A 21,056-nucleotide genomic window follows, 5' to 3' on the forward strand; every position below is an offset into this window, starting at 1 on the left:
TATCGGCTTACTTAATAAAACTCGGGGGCGACGCCAAAACACCGGCGCGTCTTCCTCTGTGACGATTTATATGTCATATACTTTAAACATTCGATACAACACCACATATCTTACCTGGGTATTTCTTTTGCTCTGGAAAGGCATACTATAATTTATAGGTCTTTCCCTTCTATTTTCTTCATATCGAAGGGCTACTGTCTTATTGTGGACACTGTCGCCATGGCAATGGCCAAAGAAGCATCCGTCTTGGATGTATGTGGCTTCCCTGGATCGATGGGCATTTGCTCAAGATTCTAACTTGATCATGCAGTTTGAAATGTCCATGAGGACTATGCGTTTAGAGAAGGAGTATGAGAAGACTCTTTCGGATTCCGCTCGTCTTCTGGATTGCGAGAGGGATCGCGTACGACGCATGGAGCTCTTGCTCTCAAAATTCGAGAACGACGCTCTCAGATCCCAGTTGGAGAAAGCAAATGGACATCTTTTGGGACTCACAAGTGCTGATTCAGAGGCATGTGCTCAACTTCAGGAAGCTTGCCAGGAAATTGATCATTTGGAGCTTCAAGCACAGGCATTCTCGAGTGAGATTAACCGACTCAAAGTAAGTCTTAACTCGATGTAGGGGCTGGATGCATAATCCGTCATGTTGACAGCAACAGGAAGAGCTCTCGGCCCAGAAAAATAGTTCGACCAGTTACAATACTGTCCTTGCAGAGAAACTTCATCTCTCCAGAAATCTTTCGACTCTACAGTCAGAGCTTGAGCGGTTCAAAGTGCAAAATGCCTCATATCAAGCTATTATTTCCGAGAAACATGAGATGGAACGGCAAATAAACTCTCTGGAGCTTCAACTGGACAATGAAAAACATGCCCACGAACGTACCCAGGCCAAGGGATCACAGCAATTGACAGAGATCACCCAGCTCTCTGCCCGAGTTGAAGAGTTGCGGAATGAGCTAGCGGGAGAATTACGAGCCAAACAGCAGCAGGAACGAGACAACCACCACCAGAACTCGACATGGGCCAGCCAGCGGGCGACGTTTGAAGGAAAGATCGATTCGCTCAAACAACAATTGCGGTCAACCAATGACAAGCTCCAGGAAACCCAGATTGAAATTCAGCAGCGGCGCAGCCTCAAATCACACGCAGGAAATGACTCTGAATCCAGTTCTCGAACAGTCCCGCTTCAGCGCCCTGGTCCGAGTGGTCATGCCGGCGTAACGATTGCAACTCCTGGGGCTATTCGTGTGCAAGAGAAATTGAAGAGGGATTCGGCCATGCCTGGTGATAAGTCGGCGTTTTCCATCACTCCCTTCTTGAACCGCACAGGGGCACCTTCGGATTCGCCAATGAGCTCAGTTGGAGACGAAGACGATATTCTTGGAGATACCGACACTCCTCCTGGACCACTTGGCAAGCAGAGCACTTTTGGGGAATCAAAGCGTATGGGTTCTGCCCTCCGGCGCCAACTATCTCCAACAGAAGACCGCATTCCAACCACCAAGTTCACCAAATCAAGGGCACGTGACGGCGCAATTCCTATCTCGGCGACGGAAAACGAGGTCAAGAAATCAACCTATCGCTTAGATCGCAGAGTGCCAGCCACTGAGACCGATGAATTACATGAGCAGTTTGAGCATGAACAGGCCAAGCCAAAAAAACGCAAACTTGGTGGTCAGCGGGATCGGAGTTTGTTCGAGGAGGAGGATGAAGAAGAGCCTCAACCCAATAAGAAATTTGGGCGAAAACTTGCAATAGGAAATGGTCGGGCTTCAACGCTGGGGAATAGAACACAACCTGGTACCACTAGTCTACCACGGGCGCTCGGTCTTGGGGCAGCGCCCATGGGATTTTCTCCCTTGAAGAAAGATCGCAGGCGGTTTTAATGGATATATCAGAAGAAATATTCATTTCTATTGGTATAGACTCTACATAGTGCATTTTATAACTCAGTTGTGTACATATGTAAATGTATGATGCAGATAATAGATAAGAGCTGTCCGACTCGGGGGGTTCGGCGGTCCTACCTGTTTTGCCGGCAGAACTAAAAAGCTTCTTGCTCTCAGGATTCCAATTATTTCCCCTGACATTATTCAATTCGCATTATGTTTGCTTTACGTTCAATTCGATTTTCGCAGAATGCCTGTCACCAGCAGGCAATTGGTCAAGCAAGACATGCATCATCCAAGCGCTGGCAAGCCCGGCAGCAAAAGGACCAGTTCACCAGAGAGGCAGCTGTCCAAGGGCTGAAAAGCCGTGCTGCTTTCAAATTGCTGCAGGTAATCCAGCACTGACATTACTCTATTTTTCCTGGGTTGATCTGACACACTGGCATCTTTCGTTAGATTGATGAGAAATATCGAATCTTCAGGGCTGGACAGACAGTTGTTGACTTGGTATGCTAGTCATTCAACCTGAACCTGAATTGTTGTTTAATTCGTTGCATTTAGGGTTATGCTCCAGGGTCATGGTCGCAGGTGTGTCGGCCATTCCTCTTTTTCCTTTGACTTACCTCCTCCTCTTTTTCTGTCAAATGGGCCGTAATTAACTGCCAGAGAAGGTTGCTGCAAGCCGTACCCAACCGCATGGTCGAGTCCTCGGCGTCGATATCATCCCGGCTCAACCACCAAAAGGAGTGTCTACAATCCAAGGCAATTTCCTCGCACCCGAAATTCAAACATACATCCGAGACTTTCTCCGCAGTCCAGAGAGAGGCAGGCCGCGTCAACCCGGCTTTCTGGACGATTCCAGTGTCAGTCTATTGGAACCGAATTCGGATACGGAACGCACTATCGAGACCGAGAAGACGGATATGAGGGGCGATAAAATACTTGAAAGAACGGTAGATGTGGTTCTTAGCGATATGTCTGCTCCCTGGCACCAGACCTCCGGTTTCTGGAAACGAAGTCTAAGTGCTCCTTATAATAGGATGATGAACACCAGCGGTGTCAGCTTCAGAGATCATGCTGGAAGCATGGTATGAATTCCTGTTACTCAATTGATGGGTGTGAACCCCTGCTGACTTTATGCAGGATCTCTGCCACGCGGCTTTGCGCTTCAGTTCGAATGTTTTGAAGGCAGGCGGTCATTTCGTCTGCAAATTCTACCAAGGCGCCGAAGACAAAGAACTGGAGCAGCAGCTGAAGGAATTATTCAAAAAGGTTCATCGTCTAAAACCCGAATCATCTCGCAGTGTATGATTTGCCTTGTCCAAATTATCCACATCCACCGACTAAAGCGATTGGCAGGAATCCAAGGAGGCCTTTTTCGTTGGCCTAGAGCGAAAATCGTGAGACTAAAGCTATCTCAGAATTACATGTCGGCAGATCACAGCGTAGCCGAAGAGCCGAATCACGCTGTCTGCCTAAAGGATCTCGATCTCCTCGTTGTCAGATGCCTCATCCCAGTCAATATCGGCGAGTGCTGCTTCCGCCTTCTCATGAACCTTTATATGTGTCAGTTTGGGATTGAGTCGTCTTACAGGCACCGACTGACCTCTTTTAGTCCACTCAATTCTTCGACATAGCCATGTTCATTCAAGGCTCTTCGCACAAAGTCCCAACCCTGCTCGCGGTACGCACTGACAACTTTGTCCGAGCATGCACTGCAGCTTGGATAACTTTTGCCGGTGATAGACAAGTTCTCGAAGTTGGAGAGAAATCCTCGTATTTGGTGCGGCACGATGCCTAAGGGATGATCATCACGCTCAGTATTGCGGGCCATGGGGGCCGGTGCGGCAGCGCCTTGAGGGTGCTGAAGGAGTGACACAAAAAGCTCCACCAAAAGTGCAGAGGCTATGGGAGCCACTCCAGGGCGGGTCACTGTACATTGCTGGTCGAGAGTTTGATCTTTAATAGACTATCCTGCAGTCAGCTCTGTATAAAGCGGGTCCCTCTTTTGGATATTCTTACATTAGCTGGTGCTACCACATCGTTGCAGAAATAGCACCCAAGCTCGGCTGGGTTTTCATCCTTCATGATACCATGGCGCATCACCACGAAGGAATCAAACCCTAGGGCTGCGTTCATGACGATTTTCCCTGCCGCCTTCCCCATCACCGTGGGCAGCCACCGTGACTCTCGGGTGTCCATAAGGAGGAAGATAGCATCATGTTCATCAATGAGTGTTTTCAGACGATCAAAATCGGCCCTTGTCACCTCCTCGTCCACCATAGGATGGCCTGCCATGGGCACCGAGAGCGCATGACCTGTAGTCTCTACTCCTGGGTAAATTTGGGTTAAGGCTTCGGATGCCCTATATGCCTTTCGGACGCCACCGTTCAAGCAGTCCTCAAAATTGAATAGTGGCTGCCGAACAGGGTTAGAAAATGAAACGGTCCCGTTGTCGACGAAAGTGATCTTCTTCACCCCCCATCCCTGTATGTATAGATGATAATTAGCACATGTGTTTCCGAGCGCGGAAGTTGATGTCTACATACCAGCAGATTCCGGGAGACGTAACTACCTAATGTACCGGCTCCTAGCAAGAGACATTTCGTTTGTTTGATTTTCTCAAGATCGAGCGTCGGGCTGATCCGCCATTTGATAAGCTTGAGGTTGAGATCGACCGACTGATCTGCTAATCTGTAGGGAAGAATTAGCTCCCTTGATCAAGTTTTCGGGTTGGGTATCTCCAAATTAACGCCATACCTCTTGGGGTCCATGTACTCTGTAAGATTGACAATTCTCCCGGCCAGTTTCCCAGTCGAGTTACGTTCCCAGCCGGTCACTTTTGGCAGCGGCAACGACTTTGGGGTTTGCAATGATTTCGGGGTCTGGACGTCTTGTTTTGAACTTGCCTCCAGCTGAATTACTGTACTGCGCCCCTGATCACGCTTCGCGTGCACGTCGCGATAGCGTATCAACTGCACCCGTTCGATGCCCCATCGCTGCTTGATCAGAACGAGCAGGTTTCGTAACATCCAGCCTGGGGCCTGTTCATAATTTGATGGGTCTGAGAAACAGAAATAGCGGTCTTCAGCAGCGACATTCTTGAAAAACCCATTTTCATATTCGGAAAGTGACGCTATCTGCCAGTTGCTATTTGATGTATCGTCTTGTTTGGTACTCTTCGTCTCGGAATCGCCTGAGGATACGTTATCGGAACGCTGTCTGGCTCTTCGAGCCAAAAAGAACCCTCGTTGTCGATGATCCACAATATATGACCATGTTTGCACTGCCTCCACCAAGGCAGTGCTCTCATGTGGAGATAAGTGTTTCCCCTTCAAATTGTCAATATCATGATCCTGGTGTGGCTGGGGTACTTGATCTGGTGGTTGCACGGGGACCCATTGAGGATCTGAGTGGATTGCTGGGAAAGCAAACCAGTAGTGAAACTTGTATTTTTTGAGGTCTGCAAAAGATACAATCACAAAACTGCATAGTAATGAGGGACATGAAAGTATGGTTCCATCGTGAATGGCATCCCATATCTTTAGAGTTTTTATTAGCATGTATATTTATCTCTCTTTCTCTCTCTCCGAGGCAACTGGGTATGGTTATTCCTACCATTTGTCCAGCTTGATGGAGCAGTTGGGATCTGTCCATGTTTCGATATTCCTCAACGGTATTGACATTTTTGATCATGCCCTCTGCTCTGTAGTAGCCAGCTGGGACCCTAGGTCGCTGTTAGAAGGGACCTTTTGAACAGTTTCGTTTTATCTTACTCGCTGCTGGTGAGGGCATTTCCATGGATTTGGATTCGACAGGACGCAGCCTCGGGATCAGAAGGGCGGATCTCGTATAGTCCTAGAACGGGGCGGGCAGCGTCATCTAGTTTGTCATGGTTGATCTTATGGGAAGCCAGTGAAGTATAGAAAGGTAATTCGATGTCGGAAGCAAACGGTGTGTACTGCATTTCGGAGGAACAGAGAGAAAGAGAAGAGATTATCAAGTCTCTGAATGATACAGACTTGGAAGGTTGGATGTAATAGTTAAGTTGGGGGAGAAGTGTAAAAGGAGGTCAAAGGGTCTGATGTCACGAGAGAGGGGCTTATCGATAATCCCAGGTCCACGGGTTATCTCCAGGGCTGTATGCTTTATAAGACAATATGTAGTTAGTGGATTTTTAGAACACATGGTTATGTATGTTTGTATATATATATATATACATCTACACTCTCTACTCTATGTACATATCAAATTAACCAGGTTACAATCACCCATGCCTCCCGAGGTCGTGACATTAACAGCTGACTTATGCTGAACACGCGATCTACATAAACATATATATACCTCTAGGGTATGGATACTATACACTACATACTTACTCCATAGAATACATACATATACAATACCTACATATGCACATATTGTACATAGGTACTATCTCTGCGGCCTAACGGTTGGAATTCCAACCTTTGGAACATTCCCTATTAGGCCGATAAGATCAGGCTGATAAGATCGCGTCGCGACTTTCACTTTGCTCTGCCCCACCTGGGCACTCTGCTTCTTTTCTTTTCCTCTTTTCCTTTTTTTTCCACTGTACAAGTATTCAACACCTGAAAATGCTCATCGGCTTATGTGGAGGTCAGCAGATAATTGTCGCAAATCAATCCTCCCCCCCCCAACACCGGATGAACTAACGAGGATATACATCAAAAGGCATTTGCGCTGGCAAACATGCAATTGCTGAGTACCTGATTCAGCAAGGGTTTCAACTTCTTGAACTCGCCAGCAAATCCCAATCCCATATCCCTGAGTCGGGAGATGACCTGCGACTGCAAGCGTCGGAAATCAGAAAGAAAGAGGACCCCAAGTCGCCAGAACTTACATTTCAAGATCCCGACACTCTACTCGACTTTGCGACAAAAAGATGGCAAGAACGCTGGGTTACCACAGACATTGCAGATGCCACTACCCTAGATCGATTCCTCTTGCGCCCCTTCTTCCTCCTTGTGAGCGTCGATGCACCAGTTAGCCTCCGATGGAAACGATTTGCCGACAGGTTCGTGATGTTCCGTGTGACCGAAGCCCGGGCGCTAACTGTTTTACTTGTATAAACAAAAAGATGTTGGAGAAGACAACTGGATCCGCCTGAGCTTGAAAAGTTCGTGATGTGGAACGACCATAATCTTTACGACAAGGATATTGGGCGTGTTTACTTGACCGACAAAGCACAGTTGCGCCTATTCAACTCCTCTTCTTCCCTCGAAGAGCTACACTCAGCTTTGAAAACCCTCGACCTGGCAGATGAACAACGGCTGAGGCCAAACTGGGACCAATATTTCATGCAGCTGGCCTCTCTTGCCGCCCAACGAAGCAACTGCATGAAAAGAAGAGTGGGATGTGTGCTCGTTCGGGAGAGTCGTGTCATCAGCACGGGATACAATGGGACACCACGGCATCTCCAGAACTGCAACCAAGGTGGATGTACGATGCTGGCCCGAACCGAATAATCCCAATGACCCTATTGTTCATCTCGCTCACTAGAAATCCTTATAGGTCCACGGTGCAATCGCGGGGATGGAGGAGGAGTCGGTCTCTCAACCTGTCTTTGCCTTCACGCCGAAGAAAATGCATTACTGGAAGCAGGCCGAGAGCGGATTCGAGAGGGGGCGATCCTCTACTGTGATACGTAAGTGTGCTTCATTCTTCACTGAACTGTGCCAAAGGTAAAATCTTACTGAACTGTAGATGCCCCTGCCTGACATGCACTGTCAAGATAGCCCAAGTTGGAATTTCGGAGGTCGTTTACTCTCAAGGGTACAACATGGATAGCGACGTAAGTCAATGCTTGTCCGTTTCAAGGGTTCCAATTAATCGAATTCGAATCTACAGAGTGCAGCTATCCTACAAGAAGCAGGCGTACAGCTACGGCAATTCCACCCGGTAGCTAATCTTCCTTCTACACCCTCGCCTCTTTTATACATAACTGACTATAAGCTTACAGCCTACAAATGGACTCATCTATCTTCAGGCATCCGAGAGACCAGTCACAACCGAAAACCAATGACCTACAATACGACAGTGAAGGCGCGGGGCAATCTAACCTTAGGTGAAGAGGAAACACCTGCATCAGTAACTAAACATTGAACCACCCCAGGGGTATGTCAGAGTTGTTGTACAAAGTAACTTGCCCAGATGACATTGTAATTAAAGAGGAGGTCATCGATGGAAACTAAATGTCCTAGGGCAAGAAAACAACTCCAGAGCTACTCTGTATATAGTATCTATGGATGCACATTCTATGTATGACTCACAGGTACTTATAAATCATAAAAAGAACCTAGATTACATAGTAACTTTACCTTTTAAAGAGGTACCCCAATGTACCTCTTTTCTCCGCATTTTGTCTGGCAGAAAAAAAAAGGTATGACTCAGCGTGCGAATTTTGGCGGGGTCCTCAAGAACCCCTCGACGGTCTTTATAGCTGGATTCTTTACTGTGTTGGTAGCTCAACCTCGATAGTCCAATACCTTACCCGCTGCCAGCTGCGATCACCGGTGTGATTTTGGCTCAAGTCCCTACAGCCATGCCTACCGTCCACTTGCTGGACTATGTTGCGGGAAACATCCGTTCCTTGGTCAATGCGATTAACCAAGTCGGATATGATGTCGAATGGGTTAAATCCCCTGAGGATGTGAAGAATGCTGATGTTAGTCAAAGGCCCCGGGCCAATTCCACCATGATTGGCTCACGATCGTGCCATTGCTAACCATGAAATTTTAGAAACTGATACTCCCTGGCGTTGGCCATTTTGGCCATTGTCTCTCCCAACTGGACAAAGGAGGATTCTTGGAGCCTATCCGACAGCACATTGAAGCAGGGAAGCCTTTTATGGGGATCTGTGTTGGTCTGCAAGCCCTTTTCCAGGGCTCAGAGGAGGACAATGACGTTCCCGGGCTGGGTGTGATTCCTATGCGCATTCAAAAATTCGACGATACCTCGAAGAGTGTACCGCACATTGGATGGAATTCCGCAATCAACACTGGATCTGAGGGCACAAAACACGAAAGCTTTTATGGTCTGAGGCCGACCAGCAAGTATTATTACGTCCACTCTTATGCGGCCCCCTACAACCCGGGTGTATTGGAAAGTGACGGCTGGTCGGTGGCTACAGCCACATATGGCGAGGAAGAGTTCATCGGTGCCATCAGTCGGGGTAACATATTTGGCGCCCAATTTCACCCGGAGAAGAGTGGCGTGGCTGGGCTACGGGCCATACGCGCATTCTTGAATGGCGATCAATTCCAGTCGCTCTCAAAGGATCTGGTCACTGGCAAAGAAAATGGGCTCACTCGTCGCGTTATTGCGTGCCTTGATGTTCGGACAAACGACTCTGGTGACTTGGTTGTCACCAAGGGTGACCAATATGATGTTCGAGAGAAGAGTGGAGCAGACGCCGGCGGCAGCGTTCGCAACCTTGGTAAGCCTGTTGACATGGCTAAGAAATATTACGAGCAAGGAGCAGATGAAGTGACCTTTTTGAATATCACCTCTTTCCGAAACTGTCCCATTGCTGATACGCCCATGCTTGAAATTCTGCGACGAACATCGGAGACGGTCTTTGTGCCTTTGACCATTGGCGGAGGAATCAAAGACACCGTCGATACTGATGGCACCCGGGTCCCTGCTCTGGATGTGGCCACGATGTATTTCAAGTCTGGAGCCGATAAAGTCAGCGTTGGCTCCGATTCTGTCTTTGCCGCTGAGGACTACTACAACGCCGGTGAGAAGTTGAGTGGCCAAACAGCAATCGAGACGATATCCAAGGCCTATGGAAAACAGGCTGTTGTGGTGAGTGTCGACCCCAAGCGGGTATATGTGGATAAGCCAGAGGACACCCACCACCACACAATTAAGACCCAGTTCCCCAACTCAAATGGGCAAAGCTTCTGCTGGTATCAGTGCACCGTCAAAGGTGGCAGGGAAACTCGCGATATCGATGTGCAGCAACTCGTGCAGGCTGTTGAGGCCATGGGAGCTGGTGAAATTCTTCTGAACTGCATTGATAAAGACGGAAGCAACAGTGGATTTGATCTGGAATTGATCAGAGATGTCAAAGCTTCAATCAAGATTCCCGTCATTGCTTCAAGTGGGGCTGGAGTACCTGCGCACTTTGCAGAGGTCTTCAACAAAACCACCACTGATGCAGCATTGGGAGCAGGAATGGTAAGTTCATATTCTTCCAAGTATCTTTTCTCGCAACAGACTTTCTAATCCTGTCCCAGTTCCACCGCGGTGAATATACCGTGACTCAAGTGAAAGACCACCTGCAAACTGAGGGATTCCTGGTCCGCCAATTTGAGGCTGAGATCTAAAGACTCGGCTGCGTCGAAGGTGTGATATTTTCACATGGGCATCTTTTGAAACTTTTATGTTTTTATACGAGAATAGAGGATAGAGATCATGAGGATGGAGGCTATCAACCTGTTTACTATGTATACAGTTCAAATGAAGTTTACAAAAAAAAACAAAAACAAAAAAACAGTTTAATATATACAATATGTTTGAGATGATGCATTCCATGCCCTTGATACTTGAAGGGCCTCGGTGCCACAGAGTATAGTAGACAGTACTAGAATGATTATACAATTAAGACACAGATATAATGTAACTATAACCAACTAGTTATGTATGTATGTTTCCGGGGCCTAGAAGGTCACGTGGTAACTCCAACCATCATCAAAAGCGGTCTAGAAGGCGGTGGAAGCAGAATCCAAATCATCTGACTTTTCCTCACTTGCCACTTCACCTTCTCCTCTCCCCCAATCCTCCCCCCCCAGTCAATAACCTGCGGTGCTACGAAAAAAGAAAAAAAGATCCACACCATCCCCGCGCGTCCATTATTTCTCCTAACTTCCCTCTTGCTAAATTTCGGCCTTCTGTTTTACCCTTTGATGATACTCCGTCTTGTGATCAACCACATTACCTAACAACTGCGACACGGTCTCCAGCGCTTGTTTGACAGTGGATTTGCTCATTCCTAACAGGGTCTCTCTATAACTGGATTTGGTGTCTGCAAGGATCTCCAGATAGGTCCAATCACACAGGTCAGGGTGCTAGGGTGGCTCTGCGAATCACTTGAAGGACGGGGCAGACCATCAAATCTCTCTTGAATACACCTTTTTTATTCAGCGCCAGTGTTCCTTCGATCATCGTATTCATCAATTCTTTGATCTCCATTTGTATGCAGTGACCTGAACACTCACCAGTCAGCATTCAAAAAGATTCATTCACACATTCCATTGTCTCAGTGGTCTATTGATCCCTGCTTTCTTTTGTTTTAAAAAAATATCTCGTGCTTTCTCTGTCATTTGAACAGATAAAATCTGTTTCCCGACCTTTTTTTTTTTGTTGTGACTGGTGATACACCAGTTTCACTTCATCTCACGAGTTTTTCTTTCCCTCTATTATCCCCTATTGCTCACTGTACACACGGCGGCGGTACCTCTAAATCTGGGTCTTAATACACCCGTGGCCATCTTTGTTGCATCACCTCCCCTCCCAAATTGAATACAATGTCATCGTCCGTTCATTTCAAATTCAAGTCCCAGAAAGAACCCTCAAGGGTCACCTTCGATGGCACTGGTATTTCGGTCTTTGAGCTCAAAAGAGAGATTATCAGCCAAAGTAGATTGGGCGATGGGAGTGATTTTGAGCTGTCGATCTACAACGAGGACACCAGAGAGGGTATGTTACTCTGTTCCAATATGTTCCATTCGCTCCTTATTAACAGGAATTCTTCTGACATCCAACAGAATACGACGATGACACCACCATAATCCCTCGGTCGACTTCCGTGATCGCCCGCCGATTGCCCGCAGCGCGCCCTGGGAAGGGCGGTGCTGCTCGTTATGTTTCAGGCAAGATGCCAGTCAATGCTCGCAGTGTCCCTCGCAACGAACCCTCGATGAGCCGAGTAGCACCCGGAACGGGACAATCCGTGAACAACAACGTCCTCGAACTCAATAATGCACAAACAGAAGAAGAGAAGATCAACGCTCTGTTCAACCTGCAGGCTAGCCAATGGCAGGAGCAACAACAAGAAATGGCAAAGTAAGAGCACTCTGAACCGGATTCTCGATTATATTGGAGATATTGATTTCATTTAGCGCAACACCCGTACCGTTTGGTCGTGGCAGAGGGAAACCCGTCAATGTACCCGACCACCCTCCGCCTCCAGGGTATCTTTGCTATCGTTGCCGGGAAAAAGGTATGCAGCTCTATCTCAATCACCACACCTACAGACCGCTAACCTTTGTACGCAGGCCACTGGATCCAAGCATGCCCTACGAATAACGACCCCAAGTTTGACGGCAAATATCGAGTCAAGCGATCAACGGGCATACCACGCTCACTTCAAACCAAAGTCGATAAACCAGAATCCCTGGCCCCCGATGGCTCTACTGAAGATTCAAGGAATACCGGGGTCATGGTGAATGCTGATGGTGATTTTGTCATTGCAAAGCCAGACAAAGCAGCCTGGGAACTGTACCAAGAAAAGGCGAAGGCATCGGCGGCAGCAGCAGCTGAAGCAGCAGCAGCCGAGGAGAGCAAAGCATTGCAAGCTCGAGGTCTGGAATGCCCAATTGACAAGAGGATGTTTTTAGAGCCAACAAAGACACCATGTTGCCAGAGGACATATTGCAATGATTGTATTTCAAATGCCTTGATTGAAAGTGACTTTGTTTGCCCGGGATGTGCTACTGAGGGGGTCTTACTTGATAACCTCACTCCCGATGATGAATCGGCATCAAAAATTAAGGAATATGAAGCCGACAAGGCTGAAGCCAAGAAAGAGAAGGAAAAGATCCCTGCAGGCCCGGATGGTACTCCTGTCCCCGAAATCTCCGAAACCGAGCCCAAGGAATCTTCCGCCAACAAAGAGCAGAGCCCGCCCAATCCAATCCAAGAGACAGCGCCTACACAATCCAAGAAAAGACCTGCTGAGGACGAGCCTACCAGCCGGAATGAAACTGCAAACCCGGAGCTGGGTAATGTGCCAAAAAAACAGAAGGCAGATGACGGTCACTCCGACGTTCCGACCCAGGCTAATAGCGTTCAAGACGGTACCCCTGGTGTTGCCCCAGCCAATTTTAATAATCAGGAGATGCCCTTCAACGGCTTTGGACCAATGCAAGGCATGTCTATGATGCCTTTCTCGGCTCCTGGATTCGGTAATGAAGCCATGGGGTTTATGAATCCCATGGCGATGGCGTCTGCCAATGGCTTCCCTAGTGGCATGGGCCCGGGATGGAATCCCATGAACATGCCTTTCAATCCCCTTCAAGCTGGAATGTTCGATCAAAGCAATGGTGGCATGCCCAACGGATTTCCCAATATGTTCAATGGTGACCCTTCAATGATGTTCCCCATGCCCCAGAATGGCTTCCAGGGACCAAACTCTGGAATGAACAACTTCTCAAATCAGCAGCGAACGGCTTTCAGCACACCATACTCCCGGGAAGAAGATTCACCATATTTCCGTCAACCTGTGAATCCGCAACGTCATCAGGCTAGAAACCGACGAGTTCGGCCTAGCGATTACAGGGAGCTCTGAATAGCTAAATGCTGACCATGGCTTATATGGATTTGCATTATGGTTTTCCTAGTACACTGTGAATATGCATATTATCTAGAGCGGCTTTTTTTTTTCCCTTTTTCTATTTTATGTTTCTTTCTCATTCTCTCATGTCATCCTGAGAGGTTTCTTTTTTCTTCTTTTTTTTTCACCTTCTTCAGAGTGTGTACTACTACTACCATAGCTGCAATAAGAATAATCCAACCTTTAATTATTTCTCTCTTAAGCACTCCCTAGGGCTTGATAGGGCTCATGCATAAATATCTAGCATTAGCTGTTCAATCAATATAAACAAGAATAGTCGGCCGGTTATGCGGCCTTGTCATGTCTTTTTAGTGGTCTTTTTATATGTATCTTTTAAGGTGTATGAAGGTGGTAAAAAAAAAATACTTTTCTATGTATACCCTTTGATCTTACTGTTTTCTCCGTTAGGCATTAACCTTGGAATACTCCGATCACTTTGTAATTTGGTTTTGATCATACGCTTTTTATAGAATTGAATAGCTATAATTATAGAATTGAATAGCTATAAATCATGTATATGATACGGAACAATTAGAATAATAATAGCTAATAAGAGAAAATGTGAAGAAAAAATGTGAAGAAATAGAATCAAAATAATAATTCTATATGTAAAAAAGAAGAGAGAGAGAGAGAGAGAGAGAGAGAGAGAGAGAGAGAGAGAGAGGGGGGTCAGGTGACTGGGGAAAAACGCCCAATTCACACCGTCTCGACTTCCACCGTCCACATCCGTCCACACCATCCAACTTCCCTCACTTTCCTCCGTTCAACATCAACATCAAGACTACTCGAATTCTTCATCACTCCAAAAAAAAACCAACCGTCTTCATCGTGTCTTCTCCACTTACTTCAAATTTCAAACTTCGATCTAGTTCGATATCTTGACCTACAACCCATCCATCAAATCCCTCCCAGAACAGTTACCCGAAAGATCGACTATCATGGCGAAATATATGAGTAACCACAGTAGTAATTCCAATCAAATGCAGCGGTTCCTCGACCAAGACTCCCAAAGCACCGTTCTCGCTACTTGCTACAGTGCTGAGTCGTCGACCTCCAAGGTCCACGGCTTCCACTACTGCACTACCCTGGGCGCCGGTAAGTATCTCGTAACCCCCAAATCGCATCCATATTACTCGAGATCTAATCTTCAAATTTAGGGGTACAGTGGTATCCCTGAGGTCCCTTCGGGGACCAAATCGTCTCTTCTAAGTCCTCCCCACGACATCCTCGATTCCCGCGCGGAACGAATCTGGCCTGGAAATAAGCCAGAGTACAAGGGGGAGGCAACGCATAACATCCCGGAAGAGTGTGAGAGACTCTTCTGTGACAGACTGTCTGCGACATTCCTGGGTGAGAGGAATTCCGTGGGACAGGAGTCACTGGGGATGGATGCGTTCGAAAATATCCAGTCAAATCAAATCGGGAACCATCATGATCGAATCCAGCGATGGATAGAAGTGTGGGATTACTCTAGTGATGCTATCTACCGCGGATTTGTGGCTGAACACAATAAGGAGCGGACATTGTTCGTTTTCTTCGAGGACCGTGCACTTGAACACGGCCTCAAGTCAGGGTATGTACACCCCTTGTGTTTCCTTGGATAAGTCAAGGCTTTCCCTTTTTGTTTAGTGGCAGGCCTCCATGTGTTTTTGATTCATCCACTGACTTTCGCCCTCCTCAGCTTGATCGCTCTGTTTGAACTTGCCGATATTGCTACCTTTGGGTGCTCGCAAATCGTTGCCTGTGTCAGTCGCTCCCAGCGCACAGATGAAATGGAGCTCGTACGAAGTCTAGGATGGTGTGGATTCAACCTCACCACCTTGGCACCCTGGGTCTCACGCGGTGACCAAGGGTCATGCCTTAGTAATAAATGGCTTTTCTTGGTTGCTGAAGTCTAGTGATAGCATCCATGATTTGTTTACATCGTTTTGGATTGGAGTTTATGGGTTTTCTTTTTTTGTATCTTGATGCTTGAACTTGGGCAAGGCAAATATCCTCTTATTCCGAGTATCGAGTATGGCTTGATTATTTTCATTCAATTTTCCATTCAATTTTCATGCGTATTGTCTATGTATAGTCCGTATAGTATATTATATGTACTTCGTATGTCTGTTCTAATGAGAATGTCACTTTCCCCCGCTTTTGCGGGAAAAAAAGCCGCACGGATAAGATAAGAGATAAGTCGTAGATGACCTCACCTAAATTCACCTCTTGATCTGGGCATCACTCCCAGCCTTGGGAAAACCTTTTAAGGTCCTATCAGAGTGAAGCGTTCTGGTTAAACATCTCCCAGAATGTCGAAGGAACGCGTCAAATCTCTCCAGTTCCCCAAATTCCTCCTTCCTGCTGTGTTTTCTACAAACCGCAGTGCGGGGCTTTCTCCAACGGACCATAGACCCCCAAACACCAAGACCGAGAAGTATCTCGATGGCCATGTTTCCTATCTGCGCTGTGCAGGCTGTGCTTCACATCTGTGCTGGACCTCCCAAATCATCAGCAAAGGGTTCACAGGTCGCCATGGCCGTGCCTATCTTGTTTCGGCGGAGCCAGTAGCCACTGCTGTGTCGGTCAGCGCCTCGTCTTCGCCAACAGCCTCACTCCCCAATACGATATTGCAGCGTCCAGTTCCTCGTCAGCTTGTTACAGGAGCACATACAGTCAGCGATGTTAGCTGCACATTCTGTGACAGTGTCCTGGGCTGGAAGTATGTTGCAGCGGAAGAAGAATCACAGCGGTACAAGGTTGGCAAGTTCATTCTGGAAACTAAGAAAATCGTCGCCTCTTCATGCTGGGAATCTCCACCTGGTGTGGATCAGACTATGCAAGCCGATCACCGACATGAAATCGAGTCTAACCCAGCAGATATGGAGTTTGACAGCCAGGACGAAGATGAGTGCGAGGACCTGTTCGCCGGAATATGGAGCCCTGGACTTGCTGCACGCCGGAGAAACCGTGAGATTAAACGTCGTCCTGCGATGTGGGGAATCTCATAAGCTGTAGGAAATCCAGGGGATGGACCTTGTGGGATGAGAGGCCATTGCATAATGTGACACGATACCCTTTTGAGCAACCTTGATGTCTTTGCCTTTTCCTACTGTCTTTTTGTTCCTTTTTTTTCTTTCTTTCATTGGATACGAACCCACTATAATATCAGCAAACAAGAGCTCGCGATCTATGATCTATTTTCTTTTTGGAAAGTCCGGCATTTTCGCACGGGATCCGATTCATTGAATTCATTAACACCCTGGTAATTTAGATGGGTTCTTGGATGTATAAAAGAGAAAGAAAGAACATTCCAGTTCAGTCAGAGGACACAAGACCACCTTGTTCACGAGGAAGCATCATCAACGCGAGACCGCTTGGAGCCATTCTCCGCAGATTCCTCAGCAGGCCTTTTTGAGGCAGTTTCAGGTTGCTGGGATGCCTGCTTTGCAGGCTTACGTTTGACAAAGGCAGACAGATCTGTTGCTCCCTTGCTAGCTGCATCAAGCTGAGCTTGCTGGTCCGTCGCGGACTGACCGATAATCTGACCCAGAACTCCCTTTAGCATCGCCTCATTGGCTTGGTCATTCTGCTCAATTGAGACAGGTGGTCGGCGCAGATCAACAAGCTGATTTAGTTCATTATTAACGAGTTCGAACAATATATAGAAAAGACAGACAAGAGAGAAAACACTTACCCTTTGCTCCATCTCAGTGACGATCTCCTTGACATTGGCGATCTTTCGCTTGGTCGCAGTTGCCTTGTCCTCATCCCCGTCTTTCTCGGCCTCAAGTTTCTTCTCCTCCTGGGCCATTCGGACCTTGCAGCTCGCAATGGCATGTTCCATTTGGGTGGCAGCTTCTTTCCTCATCTCTTCATCAACTTGGGGTTTATCGTTGCCATCCTCCTCGCCACCTTGTTGGACCGATGCGAATTCGAGGGCGAGGGAGAGCTTGTAATGGCACTCAGCAACGGAGGGATCTTCTAGAGGATATAGCGAGTTTCTCAATTCGAGAACAGTTCTCAAATCAGTAACCGCTTCGCTGAATCTTTCTGCTTCCAGTGAAATTTCAGCTTGAAGATCGTGCGTGTCTGCGATTCTTTCTTTGATGTGCTTGATGTCCGAGGAAACCACAGTCGATTTTCCTTTGCCCCCGTCATTTTCCTCGGCAGCACTCAACTTCTTGAGGTACAGAACACGGGCAAGATCCAAGACCTCAAAGGCATTGGCGAAATCATCGTCTTCTTCTTCATCATCCTCGGCTTGCTCGGCGGTTTCCTCATCCTCGTCGTCGGAGTCGACAAAGTTCTCATCTCCCGTAAACTGGAAGAATGGCTTGGATTCTGTGGGCTCAGGTTCTCTCTCTGCGCGCTTGGCGGAAGACGACTTTTCCGTCATAGAATTGGCGATCGCGTCTTGAACAAGGGAATCACTGGTGGATTTCGATCCAGCGGAAGATGTATTTGTTGAAGATGCGGTGCCGGATTGCGGCTGCTGCTCGCCAGCTACCTTGGAGCCAAGGACATCACTTTTACTCACAGCCACATTATATAATGACTTTCCGTAGGCATAGAGTAAATCGGCATTCTCGGGGGACAATTCGCCGTTCAGTTCGGCCTGAAGCTCAGTAGCTTGGGAGTACAACTCGGAGGCAGAGTCATGATCTTTGGTCGCATCCTTTGCAGCAGCCCGTGCGATCAAGTCATCGAGTTGAGTTCGTTTCTCTTGCTCCGAGACGGGAGATTGAACGTCTTGTAGATCAGCCATGGTGAATGCGATTTTAGTGAGGATTGAAAGAAGAAACAGATTGAGAAAGGAAAAGGATAGTCTTAATAATTAAAAGAAAAAAGAAAAATAAGACTAAGAGTAGGAGAGTTGAAGTGAAAAAGAGAGAGAGAGAGAGAGCGAGAGAGAAAGAGATTGGAAGAAGCAGCTTTAGCTCCGGCGCGCGTGTCACGCGTCTTCGATTTAATTGAATTCTGGATCTCTCTCTCTCTCTCTCTCTCTCTCTCTCTCTCTGTCTTCTCTCTCCTTCCCCCTTCTTAATATGCATTTTCTCTGAATCTTTACCAGAGCCTTTTTTTTCTATCCTGAATTGATTCTTGCTTGAGCTTCGGAACCGATACCAAATTTATCTTTATCGCGTTTCTTAAAATCTGGAGACAATATGGACGCCTCGACACCGCGACATCCTGATCGCTTCAGAATGGCGACAGGGGACCCTATTCCTTCGTCATCGCCTGCATTTGGAACACCAGCACGTCCATTTCGAATACCCAAGGGAAATGCGCCTCCCTCCAAAACCTCGATTTTACCAATCTTACTTCCTCCATCAACTCTACGCCCAGTAGCCTTTCGAACATTCACTCGCAAACATAACCTCACAATATCATCATCTGCGCTTCAAACACTAGCAGTGTTTGTGGGCAAGAACTGTGGCTCGGGATGGCGCGAGGAAGGCCTAGCAGAGCGAGTTCTGGATGAGGTTGCCAAGATATGGAAAAGAGCCGGTGGAGGCGTAATTGTTGAGGAAGGCAAAGGAGCGTCCCTAAAGACAATACTACAAACACTCGAGGGAAGTATGAGTGGTGGAAGGGTTGTTGTTGGGAAAACGACTTCCCAAGATGGTTCCTTTAAGGCATCATCCACCCTGGGTGTAGATGACGGGCGGGTTGAAACAGCGGGTGATACGTCTAAACAAGGGACTGCCGAGGAAGACGACACACAGCTGTCACTTCACCCAAGGCATTGGCTCAAGGTGATCGACGCTTTTGATCTTCCGCGCTTGACGTACAACGTCGACAAGAAATACTTCGAAGCCACGAAGTCAAAGCCATCCTTGTTTCCATCGCCATCTTACAAAACTGCACTATTCCGAGATCGATACAATCTTGTGTATCAGCGATTGCTCCGCAATGAATCTTTTCAAAGCTCATTGGGTGTCGCGGGTGTTCCTTCACTCCAACGTTCATCGTCCAATATTGCCCACCGACAATCCTATAAACTGACGCCAATCGCAAATTTGCTCGGCAGAAGTGGAACCTCGCATCTACTATTAGGATTGCTTGCAATTTCTCCTACTGGAGACTTGTCCCTGGTAGACTTGACTGGAAGTGTAGCATTGGACTTGAGCCATGCCCGAATGATACCCGAAGATGGTGCGTGGTTTGCGCCAGGCATGATTGTGCTTGTCGATGGCATATATGAAGAGGAAGAGATGGTAAAAGGTGCTGCGTTGGGAGGAAATACAGGAGTCGGAGGTGCAATCGGAGGTCAGTTTGTCGGTATATCAATTTGCGGACCTCCCTGTGAGCGACGTGATATCTCGCTAGGAACAAGCAACCACCACGGCAGCGGACAGCTGAGCTCTAGTGGTGGATTTGGATGGGTTGACTTTCTCGGATTGGGAAGTGAACGTGCCCAGGGTGCACGGATGAGAAGAATCCAGGAAAAATGCATACGAGGGGACCAGGACGCACCAGAAACAACCAGGGTCAAAGTCGCTATCATGAGCGAAGTCAATCTAGACAACATGAAGACATTGGACGCCCTGAAGAAGGTCTTCAGCACCTACAATGATCTGTCTCTTGCTGAACGCCCACAAGCCTTTGTCTTGATCGGTAATTTTTCGCAGAAAGCTATCATCAGTGGAGGTGGCCGAGCCGGGAGTATCGAATACAAGGAATACTTTGACTCATTAGCGCTGGTCTTGTCCGATTTCCCCGCGTTGCTACAACACTCGACTTTTGTATTCGTGCCCGGTGATAATGATCCTTGGGCATCGGCATTCTCTGCTGGTGCAGCCTCAACAGTACCACGACAACCCATCCCGGAATTGTTCACCTCTCGCGTCAGACGTGCATTTGCAACGGCGAACTCAGAGTTGAATAGGTCACAATCCCCCGAACCCGCGGGTGATGCAATTTGGACTTCAAATCCGGCACGTCTTTCGTGGTTCGGGCCTGTGCATGACATCGCCATCTTCCGAGATGATATATCGGGAAGGCTGAGACGCAGCGCTGTCAACACCACCCTTGACAACGAGTCAGATGTTACAATGCATGAACCTTCGAGCAGTACTGCTGGTAATGCGGTCTTTGCTGAGGGCGAGAGCCAAATCGAAGACATGGGCCAGCAACAGGGAACCAAGACTGCAACTGCCTCGTCTGGAGCGTCAATGGCCCGCAGACTCGTCAAGACCATCCTGGACCAGGGAACAATCTCCCCATTTCCGCTACCATTGCGGCCCGTCCTATGGGACCATGCCTCAGCCCTGCAGTTGTACCCGCTGCCAACAGCATTGGTACTTGCAGACCCCGAGGCTGCACCGTTTTGCATGACTTACGAGGGCTGTCATGTCATGAACCCCGGGCGCTTGCTACCGGAAGGCGGTGCTCCCATGGCCAGATGGGTCGAGTACGATGTGTTACGCAACCGAGGGAAGATCAGAGAAGAGCGCTGTTAACCTAGTAGGGATGATTTAATTAAATTTCACGCATCATGAACAGAAATACATTTAGATGCT

The 21,056-nt window shown here is 47.7% G+C and overlaps 9 protein-coding genes across 9 annotated transcripts; 7 read left to right on the forward strand and 2 right to left on the reverse strand.

Moving 5' to 3' along the window:
- Positions 1-219: 219 nt before the first annotated feature.
- On the forward strand, positions 220-1,886 carry N7455_004289 (uncharacterized protein; the record flags this gene model as incomplete). The annotated part of the gene is made up of 3 exons (XM_040962258.2): positions 220-252; positions 311-601; positions 660-1,886. 3 exons carry the CDS (start codon positions 220-222, stop codon positions 1,884-1,886), a joined length of 1,551 nt encoding a protein of 516 aa, XP_040807289.2.
- Positions 1,887-2,105: 219 nt separating this feature from the next.
- On the forward strand, positions 2,106-3,293 carry N7455_004290 (RlmE family RNA methyltransferase; the record flags this gene model as incomplete). Its single annotated transcript, XM_040962269.2, has 6 exons — positions 2,106-2,279; positions 2,346-2,396; positions 2,451-2,477; positions 2,561-2,977; positions 3,033-3,194; positions 3,249-3,293. 6 exons carry the CDS (start codon positions 2,106-2,108, stop codon positions 3,291-3,293), a joined length of 876 nt encoding a protein of 291 aa, XP_040807295.1.
- Positions 3,294-3,364: 71 nt separating this feature from the next.
- On the reverse strand, positions 3,365-6,062 carry N7455_004291 (putative autophagy ubiquitin-activating enzyme ApgG; the record flags this gene model as incomplete). Its single annotated transcript, XM_040962263.2, has 7 exons — positions 5,666-6,062; positions 5,508-5,616; positions 4,650-5,431; positions 4,439-4,583; positions 3,912-4,376; positions 3,496-3,858; positions 3,365-3,445 (listed from the first exon to the last, which is right to left on the reverse strand). The coding sequence occupies exons 1-7, from the start codon at positions 5,854-5,856 to the stop codon at positions 3,365-3,367; spliced, it is 2,136 nt and encodes a 711-aa protein (XP_040807301.2). The 5' UTR covers positions 5,857-6,062.
- A 443-nt stretch (positions 6,063-6,505) lies between these two features.
- N7455_004292 (deoxycytidine monophosphate deaminase) lies at positions 6,506-7,953 on the forward strand (the record flags this gene model as incomplete). The annotated part of the gene is made up of 7 exons (XM_040962268.2): positions 6,506-6,527; positions 6,603-6,945; positions 7,009-7,370; positions 7,443-7,575; positions 7,635-7,722; positions 7,779-7,829; positions 7,891-7,953. 7 exons carry the CDS (start codon positions 6,506-6,508, stop codon positions 7,951-7,953), a joined length of 1,062 nt encoding a protein of 353 aa, XP_040807302.2.
- Positions 7,954-8,472: 519 nt separating this feature from the next.
- On the forward strand, positions 8,473-10,261 carry N7455_004293 (imidazoleglycerol-phosphate synthase; the record flags this gene model as incomplete). Its single annotated transcript, XM_040962271.2, has 3 exons — positions 8,473-8,595; positions 8,670-10,112; positions 10,172-10,261. The coding sequence occupies 3 exons, from the start codon at positions 8,473-8,475 to the stop codon at positions 10,259-10,261; spliced, it is 1,656 nt and encodes a 551-aa protein (XP_040807300.1).
- Positions 10,262-11,461: 1,200 nt separating this feature from the next.
- On the forward strand, positions 11,462-13,503 carry N7455_004294 (cleavage polyadenylation factor subunit MPE1; the record flags this gene model as incomplete). Its single annotated transcript, XM_040962260.2, has 4 exons — positions 11,462-11,633; positions 11,702-11,999; positions 12,056-12,156; positions 12,212-13,503. 4 exons carry the CDS (start codon positions 11,462-11,464, stop codon positions 13,501-13,503), a joined length of 1,863 nt encoding a protein of 620 aa, XP_040807290.2.
- Positions 13,504-14,486: 983 nt separating this feature from the next.
- N7455_004295 (Yippee-like protein) lies at positions 14,487-16,541 on the forward strand (the record flags this gene model as incomplete). Its single annotated transcript, XM_040962270.2, has 4 exons — positions 14,487-14,654; positions 14,706-15,121; positions 15,230-15,400; positions 15,842-16,541. The coding sequence occupies 4 exons, from the start codon at positions 14,487-14,489 to the stop codon at positions 16,539-16,541; spliced, it is 1,455 nt and encodes a 484-aa protein (XP_040807287.2).
- A 217-nt stretch (positions 16,542-16,758) lies between these two features.
- On the reverse strand, positions 16,759-18,310 carry N7455_004296 (SHNi-TPR domain-containing protein). Its single transcript, XM_040962262.2, has 2 exons — positions 17,228-18,310; positions 16,759-17,158 (listed from the first exon to the last, which is right to left on the reverse strand). The coding sequence occupies exons 1-2, from the start codon at positions 18,296-18,298 to the stop codon at positions 16,877-16,879; spliced, it is 1,353 nt and encodes a 450-aa protein (XP_040807292.2). The 5' UTR covers positions 18,299-18,310; the 3' UTR covers positions 16,759-16,876.
- A 427-nt stretch (positions 18,311-18,737) lies between these two features.
- Positions 18,738-20,996, forward strand: N7455_004297 (DNA polymerase epsilon noncatalytic subunit; the record flags this gene model as incomplete). The annotated part of the gene is made up of 1 exon (XM_040962267.2): positions 18,738-20,996. One exon carries the CDS (start codon positions 18,738-18,740, stop codon positions 20,994-20,996), a length of 2,259 nt encoding a protein of 752 aa, XP_040807293.1.
- Positions 20,997-21,056: the final 60 nt, after the last annotated feature.

Source organism: Penicillium solitum, assembly GCF_028829755.1.
Source record: "Penicillium solitum strain IBT 25940 chromosome Unknown utg000003l_segment0_segment0, whole genome shotgun sequence".
In the NCBI taxonomy this organism is placed as follows: Eukaryota; Fungi; Ascomycota; class Eurotiomycetes; order Eurotiales; family Aspergillaceae; genus Penicillium; species Penicillium solitum.

Bases quoted from the DNA above. Each gene is read 5' to 3' on its own strand.
- N7455_004296 (XM_040962262.2), bottom strand. From the start codon at position 18,298: ATGGCTGATCTACAAGACGTTCAATCTCCCGTCTCGGAGCAAGAGAAA. The intron at 17,159-17,227 runs GTAAGTGTTTTC...GAACTAAATCAG, and splicing joins TCACTGAGATGGAGCAAAGG to CTTGTTGATCTGCGCCGACC.